Source organism: Stigmatopora nigra, chromosome 1, assembly GCF_051989575.1.
Source record: "Stigmatopora nigra isolate UIUO_SnigA chromosome 1, RoL_Snig_1.1, whole genome shotgun sequence".
In the NCBI taxonomy this organism is placed as follows: domain Eukaryota; kingdom Metazoa; phylum Chordata; class Actinopteri; order Syngnathiformes; family Syngnathidae; genus Stigmatopora; species Stigmatopora nigra.
The window spans coordinates 18,259,234-18,286,699 of record NC_135508.1 but is presented as its reverse complement, the minus strand read 5'-3'; the positions used below and the strand labels follow the sequence as shown (position 1 = coordinate 18,286,699).

The window sequence follows — 27,466 nt, the reverse complement described above, 5'->3', positions numbered from 1 at the left end:
ATTTTTTTTTTTTTTTACATGGTCCACTCAAGCAGTTTGTGCTTAAAGCCAGCCGTTTGAAAAGATCCTCAACGAGTTTCATCATTTTGTTTTATAAAAATATTTTCTGACATACACACAAATCATTTCAATACATGCTGACCAAGTTCCATGATCATTACTAATTGCACTTTTAAAATTGATAGTCCTTTTATGGCAAGCATTGAAAACTGGAAACAAAACATTCTGTCCATTTCACAAGGTGAAATGGGAATAAATGTTTATCCAAGATATGTTGCAAAGTTGCTGCCATTCTCTGTACACAAACACACCACATAAGAACAAAACCCATGCATACCAATATTCACAAAGCTCAGGTGATACGTTCAATGTCACCTTTAATCTGTACATCCCAAAAGCTCTCATATCTCACGTTCACAGAACCACCGTGTCGTTCTTTGAAGTCAAAGCTCCTTACACCTTTCCGATCAAAGACTGGATTTACATTGCAGGTCCAAGTCCCCACTTTTGATTTAGTGCCAACAGACGGTATTTTAATTTCTATTGTTATTTAAAATTCAACTCCAACAGCATCCAGGTAAGCAATACTTACATACCTGTAATCCAAGTATTTAAATTTACATAGGTATTAATTTCTGATTTTAGCCGCATTTGGAGATGCCCACAAAAGCCCAGTTTGAAGTAGAATAATTAGTGATTTTTTTTTTATCACATTACAACTGAGACACGAGCTATGAAAATCTGAGAGGAACTACTTTTGGCCTCTCTCCAAGCCAATTATTTTAAAAAGAAACATTTTAACATGGTTTTAAAATGAAAGCTTTTTGTGGATCATATTTTTAGAAGCTCATTTCTATTCCCCTGTCTATGGCATTTCACCGACTAGGTTAGCAGTCACCTTGTGGATACTATTGATTGAAAGTAAGTGAGGCTCGATTTCTACTTGCAACAGGGCTCCCTATCATTAATGTAGTGTAAATCCAGCCGACTACCATACCTGTCAACCTCGAACCATTTGTGATCTTACCAAATTTTGTTTTCGCCCTTACATATATGTATAAATACATGGAAAATCTTACCACTTTACTTTTTTGTAAAAAATCACGAACAACAAGTAGAAAATGAAAGTAAACATAAACAAGGGAACAGGAAACGGAAATCACATGGTGAAAGTGTTACAAAACGAAATGTTTATCATGATCTTTTTTTTTTAGCCAATCAGAGGCGCCGGTACATATATCACTTGGCAGACATGCGTTTCCGGGAAGAAACAATGGCGGATGGTGAAAAATGGCTAGAAAGTGCCTTAATTTATTTTTTTTTCTCAAAATCACCGTTTAGCGTACCATTTTCATGTGTACAGCGTACCAATATAAAAATGGGCTTTCAGTTGTACCAATTACGGCGAGAACGTACCAGTTGACAGGTATGCGACTACCAATCTGTGTTTCTTCCTGTTCCAACTTATTTTCTCCTTTTGTGGCACTTTTTTCACAATTACACCAACCTTGGTTTCATTTCTGTCCCATAGGAAGCGTGGAGGCGGGACACGTCTGTTGACTTTTGGCACTGGAAGGTACAGCAGCTTTCAAACATGAGGAGGAGGAGGAGCAGCAGGTTGAGGAAGAGGAGGAACAAGAACAAAACGCCCCCGCTATTGTGCCACCTGTGGGCATTGAGGGAGCGGCCTCGAGCGGCACAGAAACGGCAGTAGCTGCCGGGGACGTGGCGGCATGTGAAGGCAGCGGCGGTTGAATTTGAGGTGACAAGGCGGGCGGGCGGACGACAGCCGGCGTCTGCGCTACAGACACGGGCCGTTGCTGTGCGTGCTGACAAGCCGGAGCTTGCTGAAAGGTCATCTGCTGCTGGAAGTGTAAACCGGGCTGCATCTGTGGGATTTGGGCAACGCACGCTTGCCGCCCAGGGGTGATAGACTGGCTCCCCCCTCCTGTGTTTTGAGGAAGGGCGGCCACAGGCAAGCCGGCGGGAACTGAGGCTGCCTGTGGATTCACTGGGACTAACGGAAACCATACCGATGGACCCGCCTGTATGGAAAAGAAAAAAAACATCCCCTTTGTTAGGCATTTTCTCTTGATCGAGTTAAAATATTCTGCATGGGTTTTGCACAGGAAGCACTTTGCATATCTCCAAACACAAATGTGTCATTGGTACCTCAGTTGGCTGGGTCCAGCCTCCCAACTCCTGCACCTGCTGAATATGCTTGATCTGGTTGAGTGACGGCTTGGGCACCATTTGGCCGACTGTCTCGTTATTCCAATTATCTACCAACTTGTGTAGTTCATCTGTGAATGTGCTCTTCCCAGCAAGGCTTTGATCTGAAAAATAAGTTGAGACATTCGATTACTCTCTGTTATCTCTTTTTCAGACTATTGAACCCACTGGCACTGCTTTATTTAGGTGAAAAATAATGTACAGAAAGTAAAAACGGAACTACAGTAATCCCTCGAATATCGTGGTTAATGTAGACCAGGCATGGCCGCGATAATCGAAAAATCACAAAGTGGAGTGGAGTTATCCCTATTAAAAAAAATGTATGTATGTATGTGTATATATATATATATATATATATATATATATATATATATATATATATATATATATATATATATATATATATATATATATATATATATATATATATATATATATATATATATATATATATATATATATATATATATATATATATATATATATATATATATATATATATATATATATATATATATATATATATATATATATATATATATATATATATATATATATATATATATATATATATATATATATATTATACCCAAATAAACAAATAAATGCTTTAAAAAACAATTAATAGCAGAAACAATCGCAAAGTTTTGAATTCACCATAAATGGGAGATTACTGTACAACAAACATTGTTGTACCTCTTTTTTCAGGCAGTGAGGAGCAATGCTGTAAACTCCAATGAGGACGCACACCACTTTGTTCGGCACCCGAAAGACTGCTCAATTGCTGGAATTCTGGAGAAGCAGTACAATAAGTAACTCCACAGTGAAAACCAAGTGAAATCTAGACTCCAGCAATTGCCTACCAGTATTTGTTATTCCATTGTTATCCATGTGAGAGTGAGGCCGGGGCCGTAGTTTGAGTTTGGCCGGCCGGGGTCTACGAGGAGAGAGTAGTGGTGGTGTCGAGGTAAGAGCGGGGCTCCGGGACAAGCAAGCAGGAAGACTTTGCCTTTGGTCTTTTTGGGAACGTAGTTGTCTGTACAGTTCTTGAAGCTCTCGATTCTGTTGGGCTTGAAGCGACACCACTTCTTTGATGTGCCTGTATATTCAAAAGACAGTTTAATTCAACAAATATTTCTTTATCAATGGAAGCCAATGATTTATGGCCTTTGTAAAGACTGTTGCGACTTACTTCTCTCTTAGCTTGTGTAGTTCTTTCTTTAGGTCTTCATCCTCCAATTCGCTACCACCATCATTGTCATCATCACTGCTGCCTACAGGTGAGTGACTATGCCCGTGAGCTCTCGGAAGATGGGCAATCGATGGCGTCCTCTTGCCTTCATCTTTCTCAACTTCCCTTGCTCGAGATCTTCTCCTCTCCCTGATATGCACAGGCGAGCTTCCCGTCGGTCCCATCTCATCTTGCGTCTCGGCCTTCGTAACGGAGAAGCGGCCCACTTTTCTCTGAATGCTACCGTGAACTGACAACCCATCCTGAGGCACTGTGGTCACCTGTTGAGAGCAAATGAGGAAAATGTTAAAACATTTAGTTCCCACCTAAAATAAATAAAAGTTGTGGTCAATCCATACGTGAAATCTTCCTTTGCGTGATTGAGTGGGTTGGGGCATCTCCTTCACTTCTTTGAACGAATGACTGTCGGGTTTACCATCTGATAATGAGACTGGGGTGAAAACCAAAAGGGACAACAGGGAGCCAGAGACAGATACATGAATGTGCCGAACATACAAACAAACAGAAAAATGTGCAGAGACGTCGTACAAATACAGTATACATAGACAAACATGGAACACAAACATACACCTGTGTTACAAATTCATCCGTGCATTATTATTTGTATTATATAAAACATGGGTGGCATGTAAAATGAGTATTAGCCAAGTCAGGTAAATAATTGATGAAAAACATAAGGTAATGATGGTTAAAGGTTTAGAAAAAAAGAACTTGCAACATTTCTATACTATAGTTTCTCTGATTTTGTATGACTGCATGTTTTTGGACAACAAAAATGACGTTTCTTGCCTCAGGTTGCATTTCTACTCATGTGCACCACTGGCTTCTGTGTTCTCCGCCAATCACCAGCCACGCTATCACCCACATTCATTCAAATACTAAAAAATAATATCCAAGTGTCAAAAGAAATTTGTACAACTATTGCTCAACAGAAACTTTCTGATGGCAAGAAATCAAGACTAAGGCTGAAAAGAAAATAGATCTCTCACAGCACACTACACTATTACTTGTATAATAATGGTAAAAATACATTCCGTAGTGTTACTGTAAAAAAAAAAGAGAGAAAACTATCACAGAACTACATATTAGCAGTTTTTTTTTACCAGATAACGACTATAAAAAGTAGGTGTACATACATACTGGGAATTATAAATAGGGAAAAAGTGATTTATAAATAAAAAAAAGTTGTGACTAATGCTTGTGAATTTGTAGAAGGTTCACTCCAATGCAGTCAATGAAATATACAAACACAGGGTTAATAATGATTGTAGTTGTACACATTTAACAACAACACTCCTTGAGAGTTAAGGTGGTTAATTCTCTAGATTAAATCTAGGACTAGAAATTAGACTTGCACGTCCACGCACAAAATATCTGCTCACTCAGCCCCTCAGTCATTTACTCACTCAGCCATCTACCCGCTAACTTGCCACTCACTCACTCAGGAGCTGCCTCACACGCTCACACACTCACTGGCTCTCACACTCACTGGCTCACACACTTACTGGCTCACACACTCACTGGCTCACACACTCACTGGCTCACACACTCACTGGCTCACACACTCACTGGCTCACACACTCACTGGCTCACACACTCACTGGCTCACACACTCACTGGCTCACACACTCACTGGCTCACACACTCACTGGCTCACACACTCACTGGCTCACACACTCACTGGCTCACACACTCACTGGCTCACACATTCACTGGCCCACACACTCACTGGCCCACACACTCACTGGCCCACACACTCACTGGCCCACACACTCACTGGCTCACACACTCACTGGCTCACACACTCACTGGCTCACACACTCACTGGCTCACACACTCACTGGCTCACACACTCACTGGCTCACACACTCACTGGCTCACACACTCACTGGCTCACACACTCACTGGCTCACACACTCACTGGCTCACACACCCACTGGCTCACACACGCACTGGCTCACACACTCACTGGCTCACACACTCACTGGCTCACACACTCACTGGCTCACACACTCACTGGCTCACACACACTGGCTCACACACACTGGCTCACACACTCACTGGCTCAAACACTCACTGGCTCACACACTCACTGGCTCACACACACACTGGCTCACACACTCACTGGCTCACATACTCACTCGCTCACTCTGGCACTCAGCGTCTCTCTAGGAGCACACTACCTTGCTGGACTCTGGGCTTCTTGAACAAGCTGGCAGAGTGGCGCAGTTTGCATGCCCAGTTTTTGAATTTGCGAGTCCAGGATTTCTTGCTAGAAACAGGATTTCTGATACTAGGACATGTGAGGTTTAGGCCAAAATATCCACCTCCTGCAATATGCTCCTGCGCTCCCTGCCCGAGGGGGATCTGCTGGCGGTAGGGCTGCAATGCTTCTCCTGCGGTGTTGTTCACACACTGTGGGGTTACAGCCTAAAACACGTAAGACAGTTAACAAAGGCTCATTGAATTTGAGACATTTTCTAGAGAAGGACAGATGACTCACATGTACATTACATTGAAAAGCTCAGCATCATGGTTTAAACATATCTGTTGTTATTTTTTTCTCCAATGTGGCATTTGGTTTTATTATAGGTCTAGAAATTAGGCTACATCCAATTTGGAATTTGGTGCTGGTGGATCATAATGTCATTAAACGTGGGGGCAATTAGGGGAGAACAGGGTTGGTTGTCACCAAGGTTAGTGTTGTGCCGGCGGGCTGCCCAGCCTACTATATACGTATTATGATAATAAATAAATTATTTATTCTAGGATATGGTAACGCAAGGATATGTATGAACATATAAAAATGTTACAACCAACCCTGTTGTCCCTCATTTTAAGAAACACTGATTGATTAATATTAGTCACTCACAAGGATAGTTGGTTCTCCAGGTACAGGTGGGCGCTTAGGCCCAACAGGAATTTCCCGACTGGCAGGGAGATGAGATAAATGAGTTGTGGTGGAGGGCTCAGATATGCAAGGCTGCCCCACAGCCGAGTGGGGGACTTCTGGGGAGCCTCTTTCTGTTCCTCCACAGCTTTCGGGGTCAGTAGTGGTGGAAGAGGACGTTGTGGAGGATGAGGAGAGTGGAGATGTGTCTGAGACAAAGGTAGGTGAAGCGTATGACATCGGCTGCGGTTCCGATGATTCCTCTCCACCTGCAGATGTGGAGGCCGCTGACGTTGATGTCAGAGCTGAAGTGGCTCCACCCACCGGAGCCGTGCCGCTGTGCTCTTGATACAACAAGTTCCTCAGTTTTTCATCCAGAGTCTTCATTCGGTTGTCACCAAATTCGATTTTAGGGGGCCCCTCGCTGTCCGACTCGGCCACTGAGGAAGGCTGCGCGGGGGATGGCGTGAACGTGAGGGACAGAGGGAGCATTGGGGGTTCGGTCGCCCCCAGATGAAGAGGAGGCAAAGAAGAGTCAGAGGAAGGTTGCCATGCTGCTGCATCTTCTGTGACATTTGTTTCCCCCGTAGACACCTCGGATTCGGACTGCTGTAATGAGGATTGTTTGGGAAGCTCATGTTGTTTCAGAACTACATCGGCGGCTCTATTCCCTTCCTCTGGTTCCAGGTTTTGCGTCTGGCACAGCTTTGGTGGTAGTTCAGCTGGGGTTTGGGTCGATTGTGCTACGTGGCTAAGAAGGAACAGGTGAGGTTGCTGATGCTGTGAAGTATGCATTTGTTGCTCGGCAACCGGAACTTGTTGGGAAAGTGTCTGCTGAGGATGCTCCTGGCCAACGTGGCTTACCTCTGCCTGAAATGTCGTGGGTGTGAAAGGAGCAATGACAGCAGCAGCAGGTGTAGCAGTAAGGCTTGTGACACCGGATATTGGGGTGGTTATCGGGACACTGGGTCTTTGGTCAACAGTATTTGAGGTAATCATCGGCAGGTCGAGACCAGCTGAAGTCGTTTGATGGTCCGCATCTTCAGGACTGCTTTCAGTTGTGTGTGACGTGGGCACCGTAGTGGTAGAAGGGGCTACAGCATTAAAAACTGCAGGCGGAGTAGAAACTCCGCTGAAGGACTCCAACCTCTGTGAGATTTCATTTTCTACAAAAGTTGAGACACAAAAACAATTTCTTGGTGGTAACCAAACCTTCCTTTTCACAACCGTCATCATGGTTATAAAATTGTATTGCTAGCTGAACATTTTTGCTTAAAATGTCAAAAAAAATCATACAATGCTTGATCTCACCTTTTTCGGTTTTCGGGGGTGGGAGTGTCCTTGTTTCTCGAGTGGGGGATGTGGTAGCCGTTCCCTGGCTAGAGAGTGAGTCTTTGTGACGGATGGTCTGGTTTATAAAGAAACGCCAGCGGCCCACCGGAGAGGAATGCGGCACAGCGTCGGCTGAAAAATCAAAAGACTCACTTTCAGTTCTTTCTATTGTTGAAAAAGCAAAAAAGATTAAGTTAAACTCACCTGTCGTGCTAGTGGGGGTGCTGACTTGTAACTGGTCCGTAGAACCAGTCTATTTGGGAATCAAAAAGAAGGTGATCAGAAATCAAAATCAGTGTATAAGGGTCATACAGAACATTTGAAGGAACATACAAGAGAATGTGTTCGAAGAATTTCCTGGCCTTTCTTCACAATAGTTCTCAGCTCTTCAATGAACTTCTCCTTCTCCACATCAAGAACAAAGACTTCCTCCACCTAGAAACAAAGTATATTGGAACCGAATCATTAAAAATGCAAGCAAGCAGTGAATTCTTCAACTGCTTTTTTATCTTTAACACCAAGCTTGGCCAACATCAATTGCATTTTGAATAAACTTTGGAATTTAGCGTCTGTTTACATTCGAGGCTGATTCTCTCACTGTAGTTTCTCCTCAAATTTTGCAGATAAGTATGAGGAACATGGACAATTTACCATGTAATCTGCTATGTCCTCCGGTGAATCTCCCTCCATGTCAAATTTGAAAGTCACCATTTTGTTGCTATGGGTCTCCAACTGGCATTCTACCATATTATCACCGCTTCCTGAAACCTAGCCAGGAACAACAACATTTTTTAAAACAGAAAATGCAGTACTCTTGGCCATATAAATTTATATTTGTCGAGCATTTTACCTGAAGCATACTCAGTTGAAATTGATGTGAAACTTTCTCATGTCTCAAAGAAGATCCTCTTCTCTGGCCCTTTACTTTTTCAAATTTTCCATTGGCCAAAAGCAAAACAGCTTCCTCTCCATTTGTTGGCACCGATCTATGAGTAAGACAGCAATCAAAGTTGCAACACATTGCTTTGTACACAATAAAGGTAAAAATTGTATAGGATATACATCTTGAAAAATAGTAATTCAGTGGTACCTGGACGTACGAGTTTAATATGTTCCGTTACCACACTTGAAACATTGATAAACGAGGTCATTTTTTCTCCATTAAAATGACTTGAAGAGGCATTAATATTGTAGAATTTCACCCACCAGAAATTTATGTAAATATTAAATGACGTGCACTACCATATTATACATTATGAAAGCTAATAAGCCCTGAAAACATGAGCACAAATTGAGGACAAGTGAGCACTTATAATTTCCAAAAAGATTTCATGTACTTTTAAGAAGATCATCAATTTGATCTTACGAGATCCTTGAAGTAAAAATCAACATAGCTTGAGCTATAGTTTGAGGAAAGAATGCTTAGGTCACTCATATCTGAATGCACTGCTGTATTTGATCGTAAGAATAAACTGAAATGCTACACTCAGCCTCTTTAGCGCCTATTATTCAGAAATAACAAAAGCATGAAGCTGTGCATATCCGTTTAGGGAAGGTTTTAAACACCTTGGTATTAAGGGTGAACCCCATTATTTTTACATGCATACAAATGCATATTGATGAGAAACACTGTAAGACACTTGTGAATCAGACATACCCAGTTGAGGAAGGGTGTTCCGTGTTTGACAGAGGTGGACACTCCTGAGGAACACATCATTGACATAAATACAAACACAAAAAGACACAGGAAAAGAAATACCACAAGCCACATCAGCGATGAATACAAGTGAAGCAGTAACATATATCCAATTAAAGACAAACTGTTAATGAATCAAATATTTAACACACTAGTATTCACACCAACAGCAATTTGCAAGGTATAAAATCAACTCATTTCCATTCATTCTTCCTGTACCTGATTAATGCTCAGCTGGGAAATGTCACAGTCTTGCAGTGAGGCTTGGGGCAGTTTGTAGGAGTGAGAATTAGGTAACTCTATAGCGGCAGCTGGAGGAGGGGAGGCAGGAATAAAGTTGCTTTGCCCTGGTAAAGTGACCGGGGCTGCTGACGGAGTTGGGGGCTTTGGGGCAGAAGTAACAGGAGAAAAAGGGTAAGACGGTTGCGATGATGGGGGAGACGTGGTGAGAGAGGGATTCTCGGCTATTTGGTGAGCAGGGAAGACCTCGTGAAGAACTTCAGCAGGTAGCGTATGCGTTTGGGAACAAGCCTGATTTTGAATGTTTGTCAGTGAGTGTGACTGTGCCTGAATAGTAGGTTGTGTGTGGGTGTGGACTCCTGACGTTTGTTTGTCCTGCTGCTGAGGGGAAGGTACTATGCCAGATGCCACACTCTTGCACAAGGATGTGTGGTGGGTACTCTGGGAATGATGATTGGCCACATTCCTGGGATCTTGGTGTGTGTCGAGATGCGGTGCTGGCTGATGTTGTTGTGCTGACAGCGCGGCCTCATCCCTGACTATCTGAGAACCAAGAGAACACTGGGTGGGCTCAACTGGCAACTGAATTTGGGAGGGTGGCAGTTGCTGAGCTAGAGAAAGAATCTGCAGCTGGGAGATGGGCTGAATTACTGAAGAAATTGCCATGCTTCCTAGCGCCTGCTGCTGTTGTGTTAAGACCGCCGGTATATTGACAGCAGTTGTAACAACACAAGCAGGATCTCTCAGGGATGGAAGATTGGTTGTGTTGCCCTGTTGATACTGTATAACTGGCTGCTGTGGAGTATTCGATACATCTTGTCTTAAGGGTGGAGACTGGTGGCTTGTTTGAGGACCTGACTGAGCAGTCAAAAGACTTACCGCGGTGTGACTTGGGGTCTGGAGAAGAGTTTGGTTTTGAGTTTGTTGTCTAGGTTGAGGTGTCAGCACCCCTGGCTTACAAACATTGTGAGGGATGATAGTGTCATGCGGTTCCTGACCAGAAATTGTTGCAGATGTTTGGACAGCAGATTGTCTTTGTTGGCCCATGGTCTGAACGTCGGCGGATATGTTCTTGCTAAGGCCAGGCTGAGACAGGCTACCTGACGACTGCAGGGGCCGAGGCAGAATTGATGGCTGAGCAGACACTTTGTTCCGGGCTTGGATGACAAGTTCTGTCCCTCCTTGGGTAGTTCCAACCACAGGATCCACATGGGGCTCCATTATCATTTGAGCTGCTTGCATTGTAGACTGATTTATATATTGGACAGGAATGTGGCTTAGGTTCTGGGGTGAAGTTTCACTTTGTTTTTGTTGGGGGACAACTTGAGCAGGGACAACACCACAGGACATGACAGGCTGCATGATCATGGGAGCAGGCGCAGAGGAAGCAATAGGAGTGTGGTACTGTATCACTTCATGTGGTGTCGGATTAGAATGTGCTTGCTGTTGCAGCATCAGTGCGGCCTGTTGACCTTTGAGGGGGTTGTGAGCTATGAACTGACCACTGTTTAGCTGAGGGGAGTATGCTTGTTGTATTTCAGATTGTTTCAGTTGTATATACTGCTGACTGCCACTCGACAGAGGAGTGACAGTTTCTTGTTTTTCAGTTTGTTGAATTTCAACAATGGCAGCTTGACACTGCCCTGGAAATTGTTGTTGTAATACTACCTGTTGTTGTGATCTCTCGGTTTGGTGTTGAGGGTTGAAGTCCTGCTGCAGCTGCTGTTGCAAGACAGCTTGTTGATGTGGTTGCAAGGCAAGTTGCTGTTGAAAATGCTGTTGTAAGAGTGCTTGTTGTTGAGTTAGCTGAAGCTGCTCCGTTTGCTGTTGTTGCTTCATTTGATCTTCATGAACTCTTGCCTGGGGATTTTCAATCTGTTGATACAACTCTTTCTGTTTCTCTAAATGGTGTTGCTGTTTTGTGGATTGCTGTATTGTGGATTGATGCTGCTGTTGAAGAAGAGTTTGCTGATCCAATAAGTGCTTCTGTACAAGAGCGTGCTGCTGCTCTAATTGCTGATGTTTCAGTTGAACTTGTTGCTGATCAAGTGTGTTATAGGTATGATGTTGGTCAAGTTGTAAAACGTGCTGTGTTTGCATGGTGATCTGCTCACAAGGACACCTCGTTGTTAGAGAACCTTCTCCTGGTGGTGGCAATGAAAACGCTTGCTGCTCCAAACCTGTTTTTGCCACTTGGTCCTGTGGATTTGGTGGAAGGGTCTGCTGTAGACAGATCTGTTTCTGAGGCTCACAATGTTTCGGGACCACTATAGCGGAAAAGCTCTGCTGAGGCTGTACATTGCTGAGGTGTTGTTCTGCCAGAACAACCTGGCTCTCAATTTGCTGCTGCTGCTGCTGAAGACTTGGGATTCGGGCACTTTGGCCTATCTGTGGTTGAACGATAGTCTGCTGAGGTTGCGTTTGTTGGGGTGCCGGCTGCTGAATGCTGTCAGTGAGTTGATTAGGAAGTGCCAGGGGCTGCTGAGGAAGGGGAACAATAGTCACCAGCAGTCCAGCAGGATCGCCGATTGACATGGATGAAGTGAGAACTTGTGGGGAAACAGCAGTGATGTATGGTTGTGAGGGTGCCAGAGACGCTTGGGAAGGAACAGTTTGAAAAGCATGGGATGGGAATGTTTGTGACTGTGAAGTCATATGATTGGTTGGGGAAAAGGAGAAGGGGTTGGGGGAGAAAGTAAGTAAACATTAGTTAAGAATAAGCTTTGCCATATTAATTAAACAATTTTGATAATACAGGGTTTCCCACATTTTTTGTGAGATAAGGCGACTCATATGATAAATTGAATATCAGAATGTTTTTTAAAACTATTTTCAAACAAGGTACCTGCAGGATTAAGTTCAATTAAAGAAATTTTGACAGATTTTTACTTCCACTCAACACAAAAACATGATATTGAGCACCAAAATTGTAGATTACTTATATCTTTGGAATATGATAAGTGTTCAAAATAAATAAATATTTTCAAAGACCCACAAACACTCTGAATATGCCCATTAAATATATCTGAGCACCACCATTGACCCGTGGGAAACCCTGTGCAGCATGCAGTCAGACAGACGATGTCAAAATGTTATGAAAATGATTCGTGGTTGCACTTTAAGTCATTAGGAAAAGCAAGAGTAGGGGTATGTTATCCATGGCCTTGTTTGCATGAACCATGGCTCATTGCGTTTTCAAATTGAAGGACCTTTCAAACATTCTAAAGCTAAAAATAAACTATCTTGGATACATTTATTTTATGTTAACACGGAGCAATTCTCACAAGTTATTGGCATAATATAACGTACAAACAGAGGGGTACAGAAAAAATACCAACAACAGTGATTTGAACCCCTTGTAAAGATGAGTTTGAAATGGTACAGACCTGTTTGGAGCCACAAGTAAAAGCAATTCCCAATTGATTATTAGCTAGTGTTACCACTATTCTTTCACCTGATAATACAGCTGAGGTATACTAGGCGATACCTGTTGAACTATGGCGCTGGGCTGAAGAAAAGTCGAACCAACAGCTGTGCCTCTGCTTTGACTCACGCTGCACAAACTGGCATTCTGGCCAGCACTTCCACTCTCAACAACTGGGAGCCTTGGCGCATTAGTCAGTATGGCAGTGCACTATAAATGAATAAAATGGAAGATTAATTTACAAACAATATTCATGGAGAGAAGCCTGTTTATTCATGCAGATACATTTCAGACCCAAATGTTCTAATTGAAAAATAGCAATTATGGAGAGACTGAATGTAAAATGGTGCATTGAAATGAGTCAAATTGATTGTGTGACCAATTACATTTGTGACTGAAATGCATGTATAAGATTAAATGTGTGATTGGCTGTGTACTATGTTTCTATGATAAACCTAATGGCAGTTAACTATCTTCCAGTTGAGTTTAGTGTCACAATATTCAAATAGTATCTATAATGTTTGAATGTACGACTAAGCAAAAGAAAAAAAAGTCCAAACAAATAGCTCGTATCTGAAAAAAATAAGAAGTTGGGTCATTCCAATCTCAAGATCTTCAGTAAAAGCCCATAAAGATAAACTTGCAAAGTAAGTGCAGATTTCTCTGATAATCATAGATTTTTTGGGATTCACCCCATAAATCTGTTATGTATGTGATCTATCTATACGGCAGCGTAAAACTATAATCTGTATTTGCTTGGTGTATGATTGAGCTGAATTAACGTTCGTTCAACATACAGACGAAGTGACGGGCTGAGAAGTCTGTGAGAGAGCAAATGACTCCGCAGGCTGAGAGTATGACAGGCTCTGTCCGCTAGCACACGATTCACAGCTGGCAGAGCCAAGACTTTCCCCTAAAAGAAGTTTATATTGTTTTTTAAACGGGCATGTAGAAGAAATCTATTACTATGCTTCAAGTACCACTAAGAACAGTAGGATTTCTACATTACCTGGCAGGTGTAATGTTGACCCCCTGAAAAGATGTGGGTCTATTTCAGGAATGTTATCAGCCTCTTGCCCCCCGCCTCCAGTTGTTGTGCCCCCCTGTGAAAATGGGCTCGAGAGATGGGGGACAATGCAGGAAGCTAAAGCAGAGTCCCGCCTTTCTTCAAATCCCTTCTGTTGCTGGAGCAACTGCTGCTGCTGTCGTTCCCGTGATTTCTTAATTAGGTTGACTCTGTCCCGAATGGATTTTCCCACTACCTTGGCGTCACTCTCGTGGAAGAAGCCTGACTTCACCTAAGACAGGAGAACAAAATGCATATTTAGACTTAACTAGTCTCATTATTTCAGGAAAATTGTTGCGAGGTGCTGCATTGTTTCATTATTTTCAATGTCCTACCATTTCCAGAGCCACTTCCTCAGCGCTGTCATTCTCCAAGTCATAGCTAAACTCAATAGCCTCGTTATCTTTGTGTTTGCCCTTCAACTTTTTGGGGTCCTCAACCCAAATCCTCAGTGCCAAACAGTCCTGCATGCCAGTGTCTTCCTCTGCCAACTCAACGCGGACGCCCGTGTCTTCACCAAAGAAAGCATGGTTCAGGAGATCTCTGATGGAGAGCCTGTGGGAAAAAAATGTATTCACTCATTATCCTCACAAGTGTCACGGAGGGTGCTGAAGCCAATGCCAGCCAACTATGGGCACCAGGTGGGGGACACCCCAAATCGGTGACCAGCCAATTGCAAGGCACATGAAGACGGACAACCATCACGCTCACTCTCATACCCAGGGGCAATCCAGACTGTGCAAGAAGCCTACTTTGCACGTTTTTTGGATGTGGGAGGAAACCCGAAAGTACCCGGAGAAAACCCATGCAAAGGCCCCGGGAGAACATGCATAGTCCACACAGTAAGTTCTGAACCTGGGATGGGAATTCTCGACAACTCACAACTATTCAACCAACGCACCACTTGCTAGCCATTCAGCCACCAGGCCGTCACAAAGAAAGATGTGAAGGAAATCTTTTTTGGGGGGGTTTAATCTTAAAGGGAAAGCTCCTTACCTCTGGCTCTTGTTCTGACGAATACACCCTTCAATGATCTCTTTGATCTCCGGATCATTCACTTTGTCAAAACTTGCTGGTTTTATCCCCTACAGAATGGCATGAAAGGAATAATATGTTGAAAAGCAAGATGATTTAATCACATCAATCTGACGTCACGTTGACTCACACTAGTGACTTTGCGGTAAATCTGAGCAGCATTTTGGCACTCCGAATAGGGATATTCAGAAGTTGCCATCTCCAACATGCACATTCCAAAAGCGTAGACATCTACAGACTCATCATAATGCTCCTCATACATCTCCGGAGCCATGAATTCCGGCGTTCCTGTTCAAGAAGAAAAGGTCAAAAAGGCTTCAAAGCAAAGTGAGACAAATTTAAAATTGTAAATAATGAATCAACTTTTTTTTCCTGCCAGTAAATTATGTCAAGTTGTGATTGAAGCAGTTCTTTCAAGTTCTTTTGAATGACTAAAAAATAGTTCTTTAAAATGACAAAAAAATCAGTTCTTTTAAATGACTAAAAATCAGTTCTTTAAAATGACAAAAAAATCAGTTCTTTTAAATGACTAAAAATCATCACTTGCCCTATGAATGTAGCAGTGCTCTGTTTTTTCGGACTGGATAACTTTATTCATCCCATATTCGGGAAATGTCATGGTGACAGTAGCAAGAAGGGGGGAATGCATTCTATGCTTATTTGACATAACATAGGATTTTGTTTTCATATAAAGTATGTGTCTCTTGTGTTTAGTGATTTTGTCATTTCATAGAGGCAACAATATAAATGTGCTATTTTCTAAGCCATTCTGTCCCAAAAATCTCAGGTCAATACAGGTCAATCTCTAAAACTGCTTCATCCTTATTTCCGGTTGTCTTGTAGTTATTCACAGGTATTCCTCTACTTCTCCCGATATATATTAATAGATCTAGATCAGGGTGTCAAACTCATTTTTTTGTCCCGGGCCACATGGTAGTTTCGATTACATCCATAGGGCCGTTATGTCTTCCAAATAGGCTGACAAAATTAATCGAAAGATACATTGACAGCTTTCTCGATCGTGCTAATCGATAGATCCTTTTTGGACATTCAAATCAGTACACATTTTTCCAATTATTGATTTAAAATGAGGAAACAGGAAATAATGTACAATCTTCATTTTAATTTGATCCTAACAGAGAAAGTCGGCACTCATGATTTACTTTCCCGGGCCATTCAAAATGATGTGTCGGGCCAGATTTTGCCCCCGGGCCGCCACTTTGACACAAGTGATCTAGATCATTGTCTCTATCTCTCTATAATATCAGGGCCATCAGCAGGCTTTTTCAATATGCTGATGGGCTCTCCTTCGCTTAAATTGTTCAACCACTAAGTTTATGCTTGTGTAAGTGCTGTCTACATACATTTTTAAAAACAATGTCAATAGTCATCTACAATATACTCTGCGGGCATGCCATATTTATGGCCCTTGACAGGTGCAGAAGTAGCAAATGCACATGCATTGTTTTAAGTATGAGAATGTCGCTTTAAGCGTACCTATGACACTTTTGGCAAAGGAGGTCCTCATGAGGGTGGCCAGTCCCAGATCACCTATTTTTACAGATCCAGTGGGGCCTGTTATGAAGATGTTGTCACATTTGAGATCCCTGTGCACAATAGGAGGGGTCCTGGTATGCAGGAAATGAAGGCCCTTGAGGATTTGGCGACACCAGCTCCTCAGAACCTTGGGCTTCATCACTTTAAAGCGCTTCAGGTACCTACAAGAATTAAGAGTTAAGGCTCATAATGTGGATAAGTACAATAACATTACAACGTTCAATTTCACACATGTTAACGTTTGGATTTGGATTTCAGATGAACATTTTTTTATATAAGATGCCGCACTAACGTTTTGAGTGTTCCCGACGTCATGAGCTCAGTAACGAGGACGATGCACTTCTTGCCACGCTGAACAGATTCCCATGAGTCATAGAAGCGCACAATGTTGGGATGCTGGAGCCCCTTTAACATTTCCGCCTCTTCCTTGAAGCGCTGCTGCTCCGCCTTGGTCAGCTTGCGGTCCTAAATCAAGCGAGACATTTGGGATGAGATCATTGCAGACCCTTGTGGGGATAAGTGGTTCAGAAAATGAATGAATGAAATAATTATTGCTGTAACTGTAACTTTCTGTCATCCTATTAACAAGACTGAGAAGGAAGCTTTGTCTTTTTATGGTGTTGCACTGATAGTGAAGGCCTCTAGGTGCCAGTAGCCACACAGTTTTCTCCCTTCAGGAGTGCACAGAATACACAATGAGTATTTATTTATTCCAACCCATTTCTGGTGCACCTGCTGCCCCTGTCCAGCAGGGTTGAAAGGCTAAAGAAAAGCAAACCACCAACGTGACAGAGCTCACATAAATGTTTCCTTTAACACAGTAGCTGCAATTGACTGCGAAAAGGCGTCCAATTTATACTTGAAATCGGATCCAGTTCAAATGGATTGCACATCTATTCCTGGCGATGTCAGCCACAATAACAAAGAATCGTATAGGCCTGAACAAACAGTGAATGCTTACGTGAAATATATAATTCAGAGGTAAATCATTGAGTATTTCTACCATTGTTACATTTGATTTTACCGAATGAATGTCAAAAAGACACTGTTCTTATCTATATTACTAATCAAATTATTGGAATACTAAAGCATCAAACTAGCAACTGTTGTTGAAAGCTTATTCTGCAAATACACAATAGAAAGGATTTGTTCCCCTTTTTCTAGGCCTCAAATGACAGATTATTAAAAATGATCTGTACATCTGCATCTAATTTACTGATGTGGTCAAGCAAACTCAAACCAAAAAATACATAAGGCAGATGGGCAACAGCAGCACTGCTGTTATAAGCATGGCTCACTAAAAAAAGATGACATCATTTGTGCAAGCTGTCCTCTGGTCAATTCCATCGATTCTTCAGCTTTTTTCACGTCGCAACAGAGATAGATTCACACATTTTTATTTTCCCTCAGAACACAGTCAGTGTCCTTTTGTGGAAGTGCTACTAGAGACTAGCTCTCCTGCCATTCTCTCGTAACGGCAAAGTCACATCAACAAAAATCCTGCTCTTTGTTGCACTATTATGGTTAAGAAGTAGTGCAGGCTCACCGTCATGCTTGGCCTCAGTAACTGCCCTTGGTAATGCTCGTGTAAATGGGGCTGTCTACATTCATATATATCTGTCTCCTTCAACATGTATTGATAATTTCATCAGGCGTAACCACAGCTGTTTTGATGCTTGAGGGACTAATCATTCAAAGCAAGAAGAGACATAGATCTTGACTCAAATGCCACCTCAGCATCTATTGTGTTCTTTGTACAGCATCATGCTGTCATGGTGTAGGCGCAGTTCATGCAGAGTTCAAATGACTCTAGACACAACACTGTGTGGACCTCCAATGAATCCATACTGTTATGAAAGATGCGGCTAGTAGGGCTCAGCGGTTTTAAGGTCAAAATTGTAGATCGAAAAAATATTTTAGGTCTATCACGGTGGACTCAATTAATCAATCAATTGTGATGAAGAGGCAAAGTGATGAAGGTTTTGGGAGTCTCTCAAAAAGAGGTTTTAATTATTGTCAGTTTTGGTAAAGTGCGACTCTAAACACACCGAGAAAATTTCACGGAATGTTCATTAAAATACAAGATATATTTGTTTTATTGTCTTCTTTTTCAATAACCTACTAGCTTTGTGTTTATATGTAAACATCGGAATACGACATTAATGTGCAAACGAAAATAAGCATCGATTCACAGGCCTCGAGAATATTTTTTATTGCAGATTATTTAAAACGCAGGGATTGCCCCAGGACTTTCATTGTTCTCCGCCAGGCTAAAAATATGAATAGCATACATATTTTCACCACGTTTTAATTACGTCTGTCGACATATTAGAAAGTGCAATGGTGACAACTTATGTTCCATTTATGAACAAACCTGTCTCATCTCTTTGCCACTGCATTGAATTGCACTGCATTTCTGCTTTCTGTTAAAACAGTGGTATTCAAAGACTAGCGGGGGTTATTTTAGATCATTTAAGCACTAAAATGACTATTTTGGAAAATGACTGAGTTATCAGATGTCAGCGTCACACCGAGAGACACTTGTTGCTTCCATATTTTTATTGACCATAAGCAAAGCCAATATAGACAAGCTTTGTTAAAATCATAGGGCATTTGTGCAGTTATGGAGTGTTTGATTCCAAAATGTGCAAGTAAGCACCCGGTCGGTATTTGGCAATCCGAGGTGGCGGGTGGTTGGGATAAGATTACTGTAAGCCACAACAGCTCTTGGTAACAAGATAGATCACTGAAAAAGGGCAGGCCCACATGCCAGATTATAATGCCAAACCAGTAGGCCAAGTTCACTATTAACTGGAAGAACAATCCCAGGAACCCTTTGGGTGTTTATTGCATTTGCTTGTAAACCAATGAAGGTTCTACTGCAGCAAGCAGCATATTTTTACATTAATATAAAATTCCAGTCTCATGAAATCCATTGATGGTTTACTACCCCAAGGCTTTGGCTGACCAGCAATGTCTGGTCTATTCGGGTCGATCGAGTTCAGTTATAGTGCATTGTCTTTTGTTTCTAAAAGTAGACATGTATCAATACTGTGCCAGTGAATGACCTCAACTGATGCAGATGGCCTTTGGTGATTAGAAATAAATGTTGCCCACCAAATGTTGGGAAAAGGTTTCGTTTTTTTAACCTGGGATGATTTCTAGCCCAAATTATGTCATTGATTTGATTGACCTATAGACCTGTGAAGATTTAAAGGGCTTTATAAATAAGCCTGACTTGAAAACCAACTGAGATAGGTTCTCTCTTCTTTGTATCTTAATCTTCTCATCTTCACTTTCTGGTCACAGGTTTTCCCTAGGTAAAATGGGTATAAAAAAAACGTCAACAAATTGAGCTTCTTAACAAGAGGCCTTTTGAGAAACTTTCTGTCAAAGCATTGTTTCGAGAGCACGAGGTGCAGATTACACAATGATGAAACTAATCCAGGTGCTTAATGGCCTTACAGGGAGTGTACGAGTATGAGCTGCTCCAGTCTAGGACAACTGGGTTGAACCAGTCTGCTTTCTGCTTGCTGCTGCTGGTGGTATGCTGTCTGTGCAGCGTTTTTGTTCCAGACTGACAGGCCCCTGCTGAAATTAACTCCCTGGATCACCCTGCTTGCTCACTCGCACGGACAATTAAGGATGGTGAGAAAGCGAAATAGGGCAGGAATGACAGACAGGCACATTTCAGGATTGTAACGTTTGTTTCTTCACATTTTAGAGAAACGTATGCAAATAATAGTAATAAAAAAATAATATTTTTTTTTTCAATTTTCACCTAATCACACGACCAGTAGAAGACATTTTAGCAAAAATAAATTATTTGATATACTTTGCGTTTCGTATTTTTGTACTTATTTAAGGCTAAGATTAATATCAACCTGCAAATCATCAATATCACGATACTATATTATTTCTTTGGCCAATTTTATGATACTCTCTGTGGCTATATTAAAAACTGCTACTTTCTGATTTCATTATAGTGTTCCTGATTGTGATCGGCTGGCCAGTGATTTAGGGTGTCAGCACCCCCGCGACCCTAGTGAGGATAAAGCGGTTCAGAAAATGAAATGGGAAAAAAAAGTGCTTTTGATCGATTTAATACAATATTATTTACACACTTAACCTAATGCCTTTTCCCCTACAGCAATGAAAAATATGATGCTATTTGATGGCTTTGTTAATTTTTTTCCTGAAACATTTCTGACTTTTGAATGAAAACAACGATCACACAACATAATATTTTAAAGATGATGAAATTCCTTGATGTTGTGCCTTTTGATTGATTTTGTTTAAATCGTACTAAACAAACCCATATCGTGATCAGATCAATGAACTAACTAAAATAACTGCTCTGATAATTATGTATTGGAGTGAGAAAGAAATCAAGACAAATATTTATCTTAAAGGGGATCAAAAATCAAATTGGCCTATTGGCAAGAACATATCTACTGAGGAACACATTGCAAATGCAACATAACTCCCCTCTTTTCTGTGGAATTTCACACAGAGAAGGAGAAGAAATACTGTAAGAAAAATAGTGTCTGCACCCGGAGCTTTAATTTCCCTCTCTTTCATGCTGCGTTTGGACAGCTAATCCTCTGGCTTCCCTGTCTTTGTGGATGCAGGAAGATAAGCAAGGTGCTCCCACAAAACGAATCCACTTGTAAATGCTAGTCTTAAGGCATTATGTCACATAATCCTTTGTAGGTCTTTATCATCACCAAGAGTCAATTATGATTATCATATCATCAATCTGAGCACTGATTTGGCCAATGAGAGCAAACAATGCAGCTCCTGTAGTGTTGTATGTTTGTAGTCAATGAGGAGCTGAATTCAGCGTTAGTCTGAATGTGAGTGCTGTCCTTAAATTTCCTCTCTGCATGTGGTGACTCAGTATTAGCTAGGCAACAGCTCTCTGGGAGGGATGCCATAGTAATCCTCAATTTGTCTCATCTCCGTCACATTCTGTCTCTCAGCTTTCTTTCTCACGTGCAGAACCTCTTGTCACTGTTTGTCTCACACTCTCCATGTGGTTTCCGCTAGAAGAATACTGCACAGTAGTACATGGCCAGTGAGACTGTATGATGGAGTTTACTTTAAAGGGACCTAAGAGACTCATGAATATTCTAACATTAGTGTCCCACCAGAAAAAAAGATAGCAAACTTTAGAAACAGGTTTAATCCGTTGACAATGCCTAGAATTTGTGTGATATCTTCGAGTCAAATTAGTAAACACTTAAGGTTTGTGGCTTTCTACTGTGATGCAACAAGTTTCATGTCCTCAAATTTCAAGTTTCAGGTAAATGGTTTTCTGTAACAGTAACACAGTCACCGTAGCAACACCCTGATGGTAAAATGGGCTCGTTGTCAGTCTGAAATGATCTGACGGATAAGAGCCAAACACACAAAGCCAGCAGTCAATTGAGATAGTAAGCCACAACACTGCTTTCTATTTTCCTCTGCAAGAATGTCTCCCACTAGTAATATTAACTCAGTGTTACAATGATCTCTATTACGCCCTAACTATCATTTCCATTCCCAACCACTCATTTCTTACATTAAATAGGAACAATAGCACATGCTAAAAGTGCTCCAAATGTTTAATTCATCTTGATTACTGTCATATGCACATACTACCGAAACGTAGTGCTACGCCCACAATTATATAATTTACAAAGTGGTTCAGAGAATGAGATGAGATTTTTGATACTTGACTATAATATTACGTGGTGTAATTTCAAGGTTAGTGCAAGATTTTAACATTTGTCATGTCACCAAGATTGAAAGGCAGCAATTGTTACTTTCCTCATTAATCAGAGCTTTGCTGCATTCTCATGGAACTTTATAATCGATAGAAAGAGGACTGGATTTTCAGAGGGCTAAACATGCATGAGCGAATGGCAAACCAGTGAAAGTTTACAGCATGAAAGAAACGGCACAAAAAAGAAAAAATAAATTTTTATACCTGAAGTTCACACCAAGCTACCTCCACCCAGGTTTCGGTGTCCAGGCCTTTGTAAACAGTCTTGAAAGCTCCTCTGCCCAGTTCAATGTCAAATTTCAGGAACCTGCCTCCAGGAGAAGTAGCCACAGCCTTCATCTCTGCTTCCTCTTCCTGCTCACGCTCCCTCTCTTTCCCTTTTAGGGTGGGTGAGGAAGGTGGTCCACTCTTGACTTCTTGGTCATTGGGAACTAATGGGTCCTGGCCCAAGGCAGTACACGATACAGTTCCTGGCTGCGGCACGTTGCTCTTGAAGACAGCGTCAAAGGATCGCAGCTCCAGGTGCGGCGCACTATGTGGAGCTTCTGGTAAAGCCACGTCATCTTCCTCCTCACAAATCTCAACACTTTTCCTGAAGAAGCGCTTCTCCCGTCGCTGACATTTCTGTCCTGTGTCAACTGGCAAAGTAGGCGTTGAGAAGAAAATCTGAGGTGTGACTGAGGCTGCAAAATCCTCCTGACGAGCTTCTCCTGCTACTCTACGATCTTCTCCTGTCCTTCTCCGAGCCTGAGACAGGAGGGTGTCCGTGGGGGTACTACGTGTCCCCGCAGTCTGTGTGTTGGAAGCACCCTCCTGGTCGAGGTCCTCTTCTCTTTGCCCATCAGGTTTCTCTGAGGAGTCCTCTGTGGCTGTAGACTCTCCTGGGTCAGTAGCCATGGAGATTGGTGTTCTTAGTCTGACAAGGCCTCCTTATTCGATTTTCTCTTTTGTCAGTACCCGTCACTGTCTTTCACCCTTCCAGGTTCTCCAGACCTTCGACAGTCTCTCTCAAACTAGGGACCACCAGCCACTTTCCTTCTTCCCTGATTCATTTTCTCAGCAGTCAATTCAAAGTAGAAGTTTATGTCCTCACTTTCCTGTCAAGCATCCTCCACGCTTTCTTCACAATCCACTCGAGTCCACCATTAAGCCAAGCAAAGCCCACCCCGTTGAAGTCTTATTAACACACTTGTATTTCCACACGTCTACTGTGAAGGGTGCAGTCTTCCTTGCAGCAAACGTCTTCAACTAAAGCCTGCAAGACAAAAACAACAGATAGTTGGAAGCTAAGAAAGAACATGTGTACATGCTGGTGCCATACTTCGATTGTAGAAACAATACAATTGAGGCTATCTTCAGATGGTTGATCATTCCAATCTAAGTGTTGAAAAATACACCCAGTACATCAACATTCCATGCTTAGTTGACGTTTTACTGTTCGAACCCTCGTGTCTTAGGTGCCGTGCTATATAATCCTGTTACTCACCTCAATTTAAAACCAGCTTGCATGCTTGTGTTGACATTATTTTATGCACGGACAGTGCTGATAGTAGTCATGACAAAATGAAGTCAGAAGAAACAGTTCATTGACAAGGTACTGCCAGTACTAATGAAATAGGACTCTTAATAGGGAGGGATAGGTCATGACAATTAGACAGATGTAATCACCAAGTTGTTAACTGTGAATGAGTTCATGACGTGTGACTTAGATCGATGTAATTGCTCACTGCTACCATGCAATGTGTTCCCTATGTCAGCAATTGTGAAAGTGAAAAGCCAGATCCAGGTTAGTGTATTAACTCACTTTTACCACTGTATACATTACTTGACAACCAAATATGTGAGCCGCTTTTTATGATCTTGTCCTGTCTCAGGTTGCAGCACTTAGTAGTTCACCAATGCATTCACAAGGATCACATTCGTGAAATGTGTTTTTGGCTAACAAATGGCCATTCAGCAAAGGCACCCAATTTCAGACATTTGTCTTCCGCACAGCAAACACAATAGGCAGATCTAAAACCAACTGCCTCAAGGATTCTTGGGTATACAAGAGATACTTCCAGCTATGCTTCATTCCAAGATGAGACAATCTATATTTAGCTCAGAACAGGTGGCCAAATTTTAGAATGATTAGAGATTGCAAAACAAGAAAATATAGACTAATGACTTCAGTCAAAGCGTTGGTAGAAAATATCCAATATAAATAGATGGTTTGTTTTGTAAAATGTCTGACTATGTATGAAGTGTGAAATTACTCAGAAAAGTAAATCTTTTCAGCTTTTCACCTGCTAAAATGGTGTCCGAGAATTTTGTCAGGTTGTGAACTAACAGTGGGGAAAATTGGTGATGTATTTTAAATGTCAGCAAATGTCAACAAACTAAAGTGCACCTGCCTTGATTTAACCTTTAGGAAATGTCAGGAACCTCTCATTAAGACACCTGAGAAATATTTGGGAATGGGAATTGTTATGATTATTATATCTTTCTTTTTAACCACAGTGAAAAACAAAAATGCACACAAAAAGACAGCTATTACAACAAGTAAAAAGCTAAACTAAGTGTGAATAGAAAGAGTTCTCCATAGAATCTTCAATAGGATAAGATGCCAATGCAGACTTTGAGGCCCAATGGAGAATGTGAGAACTATTACGGTTTAACAGAATGAGTGATAAAAATGGCAAATTGCCATGAAGACAGGACTTGATTGGTTACAGGTGAATATCCTCAGGGCAAGGAGTTCCCATAGTATCCACATACCGAACAAACGTATCCCAGAACATATACCTAGTCCACCTCATCACTGCCTATGTCTTATGTTATTTTGACTTTCTCAAATGCATGTGTTATTGAGCAGGATTGCATACAAACAATAACTACTCCTTCAGTTGTGACTTGACAACCATCAGCCCATAAAAATACCTTAGTAGAGCTCAACATGCACGTGGAATGCAAGTGGATCTAGGAATTCTTTCTGTCTTCACAGAGCACCCTTTTTACCATATGCTCAGTGAATAATGCATGAATTTAAAATAGAAACTTTTAGGGGTCGAATTCAGTTCTATTCTAAATCGGAGGCAGCTAGAAGGAACAAACTGGATACCTAACTCTCTTTTCCCTTTTAAAACATATTGACAGTGTATAACTTAATTCATTTGTGATCAGGTGAGCAACAAATTAGTCCGTCCTGTTCTGCGATAAAGAAAAGAACATAAATGTGAGCTTGCCCGGCCCCTCAATACTCCCCATATTAGTGGGCATGGAGGAAAAACTAATAGTGTACTTGCATAATAAGGCATGGTGACATAGTGACTAATTTAAAAACTGACCATTAGCAGAAAAAAATTCAGTTTCAAACAGGACTGCAATAAAAGAAAATACATATACTGATTACACAATTTAACCAGGGCACTTATTCCAGTTTGATTTATCTCATGCATGAAAAAGTGCAAAATGTTGAAAAAATGACTCGTGTCTTCTTGTTTCCTCCCATATCTCAAAAACATGCAAGATAGGCTGGTTGAACACTGTAAATTGTCCCTATGCCTGAGTGTGAGCGTGAATTGTTGTTTATTCCATACCCGGTGATTAACTGGCACCCAATTTAGGGTTTCCCTGCCTGTTGCCCACAGTTAGCCAGGATAGGCTCCAGCACCCTCACAACCATTGAGCGGAAGAACAACAGAGAAAATGAATGGATGAATGAAAAAGTTTGCGAGTGTGTCAAACTTTAAGGTGATGCTGTACAGCAACATTTCTGCACTATGAATACTCGATGACACAGAAATCGCTGCATTCAAACGTTTACACGAGAATTAGGCAAGCTCGCAAAACAAGGGCTAAGGGACTGCTTGTGAGCTGCCTTGATGGGACACGGAGATGAAAGCAATGGATATAAAGTGGCAAGGGGGACAAGAAGGGATCATCGTTGCACAGCCGAGTTGGAAACTGGGGAGATGAGAGGAGGGTGGCAGGGAGCAAGGGGCTTTCAGAGAGGGCTGGGAAAAAATGTGTATGTATGTGTGTGGGGATAAGAACAACAGAGAGATCAGGAGGGGAGGGGGGCCCAGACAAAAGAGGGCTAGAGGGATTTGGTCTGATAAAATATGTGCCAGTGCTCAATGTGTGAATGAAAGCAGCGACTATAGCTAAATGTCTGTGCCAACAAAGGCAGCGAGAGTAATTTAAGAGATGGCATGAGAGAGTAGGCGAAAGACTTTCACCGACAAATTTGAAAAAGTATACATTTAGCCATGAGTCAATATATTCTCTTTTTTGAGAATGTATGGCTACATTGCCTTGCTACCGTCGAGTCTTGTTGCCTTTTGTCCACAATACCCCGCATACAGTATGTAGTATATTTAATTCATTTACAGTTACTATATACTCTAGTATTGTTGTTTGTTATCATTGCTTGGTGTTGCATGTGCAAAGATTGTATAAATATAGTTCGCTGCTACATTCAGCCTGGCTGCTGCAAAATCACAGCGACTGTGTTGCGGGACGAATAGAGATTTTCTATGCTATTATGGTGGATATAAAAATTATATACACCAGTGCTGCCAAATTTATCTTATTTTAATTTCAAATTTGGCAACGATAACCTAGACAACTTAATTAAACAATAAATCTTTGAGAGAGAGAGATTTTGCTCTTTTGCTCAGCACAATCCAGATGATGATTTTATATGCAAAATTTCCATTAGTATATGGCCGTTATAGAAAACGGAAGTCTGAACAGCCACACAAATAGTTCAGATGTTACAAAAAAAAGAGAATGGGTATGAATACTTTGTATCCATAATATATTAGTTGTATATTTTCAACTTTCCTATAACTGGTTAAATTGTTGATGTGAGGTTGAAGGTTACAATCATGGTGAAAGAGTGTTTAAATATGTATTTTTTAAACTTCAATACTGTGATGGACTGCATATTTCATTTTAATCCCCAAGAAGGGATCAACTTAGTGTCAACCAC

General features: G+C 41.5%; 1 protein-coding gene across 1 annotated transcript in view; it reads right to left on the bottom strand.

Annotated features, from left to right (window-relative positions):
- Positions 1-1,436: 1,436 nt before the first annotated feature.
- Positions 1,437-27,466, bottom strand: part of wnk3 (WNK lysine deficient protein kinase 3) — a 29,912-nt gene continuing 3,882 nt past the window's right edge. The window contains exons 2-25 of the mRNA XM_077710807.1: positions 22,696-23,746; positions 17,017-17,189; positions 16,665-16,885; positions 15,298-15,455; positions 15,129-15,217; positions 14,468-14,687; positions 14,076-14,364; positions 13,864-13,979; positions 13,097-13,276; positions 9,622-12,285; positions 9,364-9,407; positions 8,557-8,692; positions 8,358-8,474; positions 8,040-8,141; positions 7,911-7,959; positions 7,686-7,838; positions 6,357-7,540; positions 5,673-5,914; positions 3,823-4,054; positions 3,425-3,744; positions 3,096-3,331; positions 2,929-3,024; positions 2,173-2,336; positions 1,437-2,045 (exon numbers count right to left, since the gene is read on the bottom strand). Coding sequence (XP_077566933.1) covers positions 1,515-2,045; positions 2,173-2,336; positions 2,929-3,024; positions 3,096-3,331; positions 3,425-3,744; positions 3,823-4,054; positions 5,673-5,914; positions 6,357-7,540; positions 7,686-7,838; positions 7,911-7,959; positions 8,040-8,141; positions 8,358-8,474; positions 8,557-8,692; positions 9,364-9,407; positions 9,622-12,285; positions 13,097-13,276; positions 13,864-13,979; positions 14,076-14,364; positions 14,468-14,687; positions 15,129-15,217; positions 15,298-15,455; positions 16,665-16,885; positions 17,017-17,189; positions 22,696-23,388 — 8,409 coding nt within the window. The 5' untranslated portion in view covers positions 23,389-23,746 and the 3' untranslated portion in view covers positions 1,437-1,514. The remainder of the gene's footprint in view (positions 2,046-2,172; positions 2,337-2,928; positions 3,025-3,095; positions 3,332-3,424; positions 3,745-3,822; positions 4,055-5,672; positions 5,915-6,356; positions 7,541-7,685; positions 7,839-7,910; positions 7,960-8,039; positions 8,142-8,357; positions 8,475-8,556; positions 8,693-9,363; positions 9,408-9,621; positions 12,286-13,096; positions 13,277-13,863; positions 13,980-14,075; positions 14,365-14,467; positions 14,688-15,128; positions 15,218-15,297; positions 15,456-16,664; positions 16,886-17,016; positions 17,190-22,695; positions 23,747-27,466) is intronic.